The following is a 9,130-nucleotide window of genomic DNA, read 5'->3' on the forward strand; positions in this document are numbered from 1 at the left end:
TCCCCTCAGCAAATCTAAATCTGGCTGAACAGCACCACTGCTCCTCTCCAGCTCTTTCTTGTGTACTGATGGAGGCTCAGCTGGGCCACCATAGCACACTCACCCAACGTCAAGATCACCCAACTGAAAAAACCCATGAGGAACAGTTTTCTGCTTGGTTGGTGTGCTAAGACAGCTCAGCAAAGGGAAAGGAGTGAAACCAGAGGCATCTTAGCAGGACTGTGATCTCAGATCCTCGCAAGCAACTTGTGATAACATACCTCAGTCGGTGACACCACTTAATTTCCACTTTACGTAAGATATTTCCAATGCTAGTTAGAAGTGGTAAGGTTGGAAGTCCTGCTAACCATTTTCCCCAGCTAAGAGCTGGAGAATTGCTCTCTCGATCCTTCATCCCCATCATCATCCCTCAGCAACGCTGTCCAATAGCACACAACTACCAGCTATGGTTGAAAGTAATAAACCATGCTACAAATAAACACTGTTTCTGCATAACTGATGAATGAGCGATCATCACATAAAGAAAAACAACAGGAACCAAAGTCAGCTCCCTATGTGTTTTACATCTCCTGAAGAATAAAAGAGCAAATTGGTGAAAATTGCCCAAAAGGGGATGACGCTACCAAAAAATGGATGGTATTCAAAGTTTATATTTTTTGTTGGTTTTTTTTTTTTCCGTTTCAAGGAGATATAAATAAAATTTGAACTGAATAACTGAAAATAGCTTGCTTCCAAATTTCAGTTGCACACATTGTCAGCACCATCAAAGAACTACTAATTTGAGTATGTCATTTGCCTTGTTTCCCCTTCAGATAATAAAGAAGAACAAAAACCAGATTTAATACAAATTATGAAATGGTTTTGGTAGAAGCAACACATGCTATCACTGTTTCACATCTCTTTTGTGGGCTCTGATCTAACCCTAATCTTCATTTAGACCAAATTATATTGATAGCGTGGGGAATTTGCCTTGAGTAAGGACAATAATCTGGCTGTTGCAGAGAAAAGTAACAATGCTGGTCTCACAGACTGTTATTATAGATTGTTTTTATTAATTCTGATGTTGGCTAGTCCATCAGAAAAATGTGTCAGTAATTTTACAAAACCTTTACGTACAACTTCTCTAAGAGATTAACAAAACTGAAAATGACTTTGAAAAATCTGTCTTCCTCTTGAGATTTAACTAGCATCAGAAAGGGCTCAAGCTCTGAAATATTCATAAATTAGTGATGCATAATTTGTAAATTTGTACTTTATATCATGTACAACTTTCTCTATCCTAAAGAGCATTTTATATTTCTTGTTAACAGTGAATGCAAATAATGCTCAATGGAATTCTGCAGTGACCTTTGTTTTATTACAATTACTGCATATTTATAAATGAACAGCTAACCTTCAATTTGAGACCTACAACAACTTTGAGTTTGAATCCTTTGATAAAACACAACTGAATAAACTTCATAAAATTAATTCCCTAAGAAGAGAAAAAGAAAGTCTCCTCTGAAAATTCCTCTGTGTATACCAACACACAAAGCAGATTTTTCCATGCTTTTGCAAATAGAAAACTAAACAAAACAGCAATATGGGTAGATTTGAACAGAAGAGGATAAATTGCTTTAAAAAGAGCACAGGAGAACCTATTAAATGTATTAGATCATATAATCACTATATTACATATAAACACTGTCTTATATAAATGTACAAAATATAAATACGTAAGCATAAAACACTGCATAATCATAAGTCCACATAGTGTCACTGAGACCTAGTAACTGAAATCCCACTGTGGAAACAGAACCACCATTAACTCCTGTTAAAGGCTGTTCTCCATGTGAACACTTCCACATTTGCCAAAAGCAAAAGCACAAGCAAATCAGAGTACGAGGTCTAAAATACAATAAACATATCGTATGCTCTGCCCACCCAGACAAAATGTAGTAGAAGTATTTGAAGACAAAAGGCACTGCTTACTAACATGAGGAAGTCACGTAAAGAAGGCTTGACTGGTCTGAGATATTTGATGGTTGAGGACTTGCTCCCATCAAGTACTTATTCACTGGAACCAGCAGCAAGAGTGTCAGAATTTTGTTCCCAATTTGGATATTCTTAGACTTCAGTCTGAACACTTAATTTCTTTAAATAACTTCCCCATTCTTCATCACTGTTCTCTATTTTTGTTCTGTGCTCTTTAGAGTGGAGGTCTCTAGCAGCATTTGTCCCCAGCTGATAGCAGCTCTCCACAACGTCTGACATACAATAGCGCACATAAATAGAGCTTTAATTCAAGCAAAGATGGCCATCCAGGGAACCAAAATCATGCTTTTGGTTATAACACACCTTCCAACATACTATTTCATTGAAGCCATGAATGATTTAAGCAAGCAATGAGCTCATGCAAAACTGGTATTCAGATCCTATACAGGACATTTGTGATCTCGCTGAAGGCAGGGCAAACGCTCAATGGCAGTAGGCTGACCTTTCCCACAAAATAAGTAATTCACCACCTTGTTAGCATGAGAAGCGCTGAACAAAATGCTGAGAGAATCTGTGATACCAAAGAAATTACCACTCAGACAGATATATATACATATCTCCAAGTATATTTACTATTAAAGCATTTAAATAACTGGAAGCAATGCCATTTATATAGGTTTTTCGCACTATAAAGGAAATTGTTTTGGTATTTTCCTTTTTGAAAGTATCAGAAAATTCACTTATGGATTGATCCAAATCCCACCAAATTCAGTACACGTATGTGAAGTGCTGATTACTCTTGCACACCAACTTCTAAAGTTTACATCAAAACAAAAGGTTTCATAGTGTACGGAACTAAATCAGGCAGAAATGATGAATACACCACAAACTTAAGTACAATCACTAGTGATAATAGCATATAATCCTTGAAAACAAAAGTCGTGCCTATTGATTAGAAGAGATTCTGATCATTAACGTTGTTTTCCACAGTGCATAGCTTCAAAAAAAAGAATCTGAAATCAAACTTGCATGGCTGTGATAAAGCATCCTATTACGAGTGGTCCAGAGTGACCCAAATATGTACTAAGAATATAAATGTTTAGGGTGATCATTTTCTTTCAGCAAAGTAGGTCAAAGAGGGTGTTATATGAAGCATACTGGAATCCACAGGAGATTTTGAAACATTTCCTTCAACTGGGAACCAGACACGTAAAGAAGAAACACAATGTCTCCAAATGATTTTATGAAAGTTTACATGATGATTTTGGAAATGAACATTTTAGGAGGAACAATATTAATCTAAAAATTATTTAAATTGAAATTGTTTTCCTTTACATTCCAGATTTTCACTTAGATCAAACTGCTAATAAGTGTGATAACAAACTGCTCATAACCTGCATAGTAACAGGTTATTTTAGTATATTAGTTTGAAGTTTTTAAACAATATTTTATAAGTCAAAATGAAAAATACATTTCAGGCAAAATTAAAAAGCCTATTCTTCCATTAGTGGTCACCTTCCTTTCTCCCCTTGAACTCATGTATAAAAGAACCACTGCAAGCAGCAGTATGTTACTGTATCCATTCAATATTCTGGACAACAGATTTATTTATTTTGGATTTTCTAAATTTTACTTTAGTCTGAAAGAGTTGTCTCGCATTAAATATTAAATATCCCTGTAGATAACAACCCTTCAAGGTTGTTAGGCTCCGTTTTGTAATTTTTGATCTTCCTAGACTAATCCTGCACTGATTTAACAGTTTAAATCCTCTGGTGGAGCCATGCTATGACATGTTATTACTGCTCATGGCTTTGTGACTAGGGATATCCAGCCTACTCGGCCAGCTAATGTTGGGTATGTGATGAATACCATAAATTCATCTTAAATTTGTGCAACAGGAGGTGGGCACTCGTGGAACGACATATAAATAAATGCATACATGCCATGAAAGCTTCACAGAACTATCTGCATCCTACATCATACTGTTATTCAACATTGTGTCACAAATTATTGTTTTAAAGAGACATCTATTATAGCAAATCCCCCGTTAAGATGTCCCTATTGTTTTCAGATCTGAAATCAGGAAAAAAAAAATAATAATCAGTTGCTGAATACCGAGATGCTGGTACCCGGTGAGCTGTTAGAATTTGTGACAAAGTAGGCCAATGCTCCATTTCTATAATATTAAAAAACCCTATTAAAATTATTTTAGACCAGCTGAACAAGATACACAAGCCTGGAACTCCAAACGCCAAGATTTCATTAATGTGAGTATCTTTTTTTCTGCTGTTAGATGAAAGTAAGAGGATGAAAGAATTATTTTCCTTGTTTTTTGAGGGCCTCTGTCAAATCTGGCAGTAAAACACAGGGGAAAACTCTCTCTTAGTTTCTAAGTAAGTATTATAAAACCCCACAATAATATTTTGGCTTTGTAGTCATCACAATAAGAAAATATATTTTTGCATTCTTATTTCATCATTCATAAAATTGGATGGATTGACTACATGCAAAGGCTTTACAAGCCCACAAAAGCTGGAAGCGAGCCCTGTTTTTTTGACAGAAACTTCATGAGATACTTCAGTCACAGCACTGAAGATGAAGAGGACAAATTCTCCCGAGCCCTTAAATTCTGGCCCCTGCCAGAGTGTTCATTGAGATCTACTTGCCAGTGCTTTGATCCGGGCTAAGCATCTCAGATGGAAGGCTGTGGAAAGGGATCGAGACATAAGGAAACTGGGTCTTAGTGCAAATGTGGCGATTTTGAATATTATTTTAATCAGTGACACCAAAGATGATCTGTCTATGGAAGAAATGCTGATTAAACCACGTATTTCCAAACCATTTTCTTCAAAAAATAATAGTTACGGCTTCCTTTTTTGACCTAGTTCCTTTTATTGTTCAACACCCTTCAGTACTTCTAGAAACACAATCACCCATTGTACACCTGTCACGTCTTTTGTAAAATGCAACACCTTTTCAAAAAGGAAAAATACTGACTTTCATCCATTTTCCTAAGCCATTTATCATATTCAAAATTGTAAAAACCTTCAAAGGTTCAAAAAAGAAACAGGAGGCTTTAATCTAAATGCTCTCTATTTACATTATGGTTCTAAAATGTGACTAGAAATAGTTTTTGGAAAAGATTTTGCACTTCATACAGTCAAGCTCGATGAAAGCAAATCTGAAGAATGGGAGGGTACGCATAATCCTGTAGAAAGCTGTCAGGTCCTTGCAATTCCTTCCTGAAAGTCATTGCTAGGCAGTCTTGGTACCAAAACTCAAAGTAACACACGAATTCATAAAACACAAGCTTGCCAAGTCCAGAGCATCTCTCAGTGATAGGCAACCACCATTTCCCTTAAAAACTCAAATTACATGAACAAAACTGTACTTTCAGTTGCCACTGTGAACTCTAACAACAAGAAACCATTCTCCTCGTTATTGGTTAACCTTATTTTTGTGAGCTGTGCTGATCTAACTTGAACCAGATTGCCTGTGAAAACAAAATTTGCATTTCTTGCCTTAATGTTTGCTGACACAAGTGATGAATCGCGTGATGTCTGTGGCAGGAATATCCTGCATTTTGATCCCTCAACAAAGCCTGCAGCTGAACCACAAACCAGTTCTATACATACAAATACACTGACTGATGTGCTTGATAAACGTGACTATATGTACAGAAAACAAAGACTCAACACACCTCTCTCACAGTTTTTCAGCCTTCGGAGGAAAGGGGGGAAATGCTTTAAACACGATGTGGAAGACAAAGAGCATAATACTACTGAGAAGCACCGTGAGGCTTAATTTGCTGTCTGTTTACAACTTTTAGTGACAATCTGATGAACAACGTCCAAGTGCATTAAAGTAATTCAATAAAACATTGAAATAATTGTATTAATGTTAAAATTCTCAGCAACACCAAAAAAAGCCTTCAAGCACAGTGAAAAAGAAGTGAAGGAAACCTTCCACCCACCAACCAAAATTTCCACCCCCTCTAACAGTGCCGTTTCTCAAGCTAATATCTAGGAAAACCAGTAATCAGGGGCAAGAATTAAAATATGTCTGAAACTGGAAAGAAAGTACGTTGAAAACGTGTTTCAAAATTTAAGGGGGAGGAAAAAAAAAATAAAAAAAAATGTCTTGCCCTACCCTTCCTCTGTCCTTTCCACTAAGCACATTTCAGAAATAGGTGTTTTACATGGGAGAAACGCATCCCCCTGGAATTCAGCCTATTTTTGCGAGCGACGTGAAGGGCCCCCGCCGGCCGGTGCCCCCCCCGGGTGTACGCCTTCTCCCCCAGCCCCCCCGACGGAGCGGTACCCAAGGATGGACACCAGGGCCGGGTGGGTGGGGGGGGGGGTGGGGGGCTTGGGAAGGGGGATGCGCCTTTCTCCCCCCGTGGGAGTGACTCCGGCAGCGCTGGGGCCGCCCGCGGGACCCCGCTAGAGTTACGCGAGGCGGCCGCCAGCCACACCGCGGCTGCGGCTCCTACGCGCCGTCTGGTCAGCGGTGTTTCTATCTCCTAAGGGTCTCCCCCCGACTTCCCCGTGCTCTGGCCCACGGCAGACAGGACGGGGATGGAGGGCGTGCGAGCAAAGCCTCCCCCCGAACTTTCACGGCCCGCTTAAGGGCGGTGCGAGCCCCCTGCGCACCCGCGCAGTGCCCTGCGCTCCCCCCCGGCCCCGACTCTGTCTGCTGCCCCCCCCCCCCCGCCCCAAGCCAGGGCTGCCTCCGCCTCCCAGGGCACTAATTAGCTCTAAACAATCTTAAATACCATCCCTGCCGCTGCACGGGCTTCTCTGGGAGGTTTTTCACGGGAGACGAGCTTCCCCCTCATTAAAGGTGGCTGCGTTTGCTGGGCTCCGAGCTCTTAGGTGCTGGGAGATGCGCTGACGTGCAGGACACTAAAAGTGTCCCTCATCCCTTCCTTCCCCCCCCCGTCCCCGTCCCCCCCCGTCCCTGCCCGCGGTCCCCTGGCACCGCGGCAGCTGGAGCAAGTTCAGCTTTTCTTCTTCCACAGCCCTGGGGCTTGGCTGCCCTTAAAGAAAATCCTCTCCTAACAACGTGGCAATGTTACAGCCCCCCACAAAGCAGCTTCTATGTGGGGGGCTGGGAGCTTGGCGCTGCCTCGCCGCAGACTGGGAGCTTTGTGGCCATGCAGAAAACAAGGAGAGAGGGAACATTTCCTGCATTAAAATGCAATACCCTGGGCTCGATGATTTATCCCTTGCCGCAGGGAAACATTCACCCCCCCCACACACACAACTTGTTCCCACATGGCTGCTCTGAAGGACCCCCCCTCCCGTACCTTGCAAGCTAGAGGCCCCCATCTTGGTTGAGATTATGCTTTCTCTGCCTGTGATGCCCCCGATGTGCTTCCCAAAATCCCCCCCTGACCTCCTCAAATTGTCAGGAGGCCAAAACAGGAGGTATGAGGCAGAGGGGCTGGGCAGAGGCTGCCACACTAATTGCTGGACCCCCCTCTTCCTACCCTTCCACAAATCCCCGTTTCCAGCAGGACGAGGCAGCTGCCAGGACTGTCACATCAACCACCCCCTTGCTGATACTACTATGAGATCTGGAGCCTTCATCTCCTGGAGTCAGAGCTCCCAGCAGGTCAAAACAGCATGTCCTGACTCCGCATGGTGCCTGGCATCTTTATGCATCACAGTCAGAGGGTTCACCCTGAAGAGCTGCATTTGCTTTTGCTTTGGTTCTAGGCTGCTGAGGTGTGGCCCAGTTGAGACTGGGTGACCTGACCATGGCAAATCTCTTGGTCTTTTAGTCATGTTTCCTGCACGCCTTTGGAAACGTTCTCCTTGCCAAGTCGAGGCACTGTATTTTTTTATGTCGGGTGGTTGCAGTAAAGAGGAGATGAGGGGGGGAGAGCAATTCGTGGGTTGCCACCTGTGGGGGCTGAAAACAGATGGATCCTACTTATGAGGAGTATCAAGAGTGCTCAGCAGAACTATACGCTGAAGGTTAGGCCAGTTTAGAAATGAAAATGCAGCCCTCTCTGCCATGAGGGGGTGTGCATCTTCTCCAGCTCTTTTGCCTCGTCTCGAGGCGAGCTGGAGTGGAAAGCAAGTCAAATGAATGTGAGTATTGAGGAGAGCCGGCAGCAGGACCCACGTATTGGCGTGGGATTCAATCCCCCCTCCAAGAAGCACCTACCTTCTTTTGGCGGCCGCTTGGCTTCTCTGGTGAGGTTGCAGACCTGGGTGGTTTGCAGCTCCTGGGTCAGGCAGCCCTCCGTCTGCTCGTTGAGGGGCAGCACCACGTTATTGAGCAACACCAGAGACTGGTCGTCTATTCCCCATTCTCCCAAATGCTGAGGGCAGGTGCACTTTGTATACATGATCCCACAGGACTCGGTTCTCCCATGCTCGGATTTCAAACAGCTCTCCAACCAAGTGCATAACACATGGCACCCAAACTGGCTCGGGCTCACCTTGTTCAACACCAAAAACTCAAAGAAGGATTTTTGGTCGTCTTCTTTTTTGTGTGATCCTGGGAAATCAATAGGGTAGACGCGGCGTATCTGAATAAAATTCTTATCATACTGCAGAAATACAAAAGCATTCTTGGAATCGCAGAGCTGCATTATAGAGTGGTTATTTTTTAAAAGATCCTTTATTTTTTCATGGGAAAAATGATCAAACTGATAAGCCAAGAGGGAAAAGTTGGAGCAGCTGAGGTCCTTTTTGGAAAATTTCAGGTAAATACTATATTTGGTCGGATCTGGATTTTCCAGCGTCCAAGTGCAGTTTGTGAAGTTTTTAGGAAACATTTCACTTACAGAATACGATCCATAAATGACCCCCTTCACCAACGTGGAACACCAGAAGTCTTGGGCAGCGTTAAATCCAAACATAACCAGTAGATAGGTGGAAAATATATAAATCAGCAAATTACGAACAGCCTTCATCCTATGTCATTTGGCCTGCAGGAGACGAAAGGAAATAGAAATGCAAGTAGACTTCTTCACGCATTGAAAAGCAAACTCCTTCCAATATTCGAGCCAGCTGTTTCTCAAGCTTGCAGTTAGAGCCCCTTTCGGAAAGAAGGGCAGGTAATTTTTATTTTATAACGCCAGGGACGGGTTGGCTGCTGTGTGCACAGCGCCACCAGGCGGCCGCCGCCGCCGCCACCTCTC

At 42.5% G+C, this 9,130-nt stretch overlaps 1 protein-coding gene across 1 annotated transcript in view; it reads right to left on the minus strand.

Moving 5' to 3' along the window:
- The window catches only part of ADGRB3 (adhesion G protein-coupled receptor B3), a 491,554-nt gene extending 482,652 nt beyond the window's left edge, over positions 1-8,902 (minus strand). Inside the window, exon 1 of the mRNA XM_074154077.1 lies at positions 8,149-8,902. Coding sequence (XP_074010178.1) covers positions 8,149-8,902 — 754 coding nt within the window. The remainder of the gene's footprint in view (positions 1-8,148) is intronic.
- Positions 8,903-9,130: the final 228 nt, after the last annotated feature.

The sequence above is a fragment of the Numenius arquata genome, chromosome 9, assembly GCF_964106895.1.
Source record: "Numenius arquata chromosome 9, bNumArq3.hap1.1, whole genome shotgun sequence".
NCBI lineage: Eukaryota > Metazoa > Chordata > Aves > Charadriiformes > Scolopacidae > Numenius > Numenius arquata.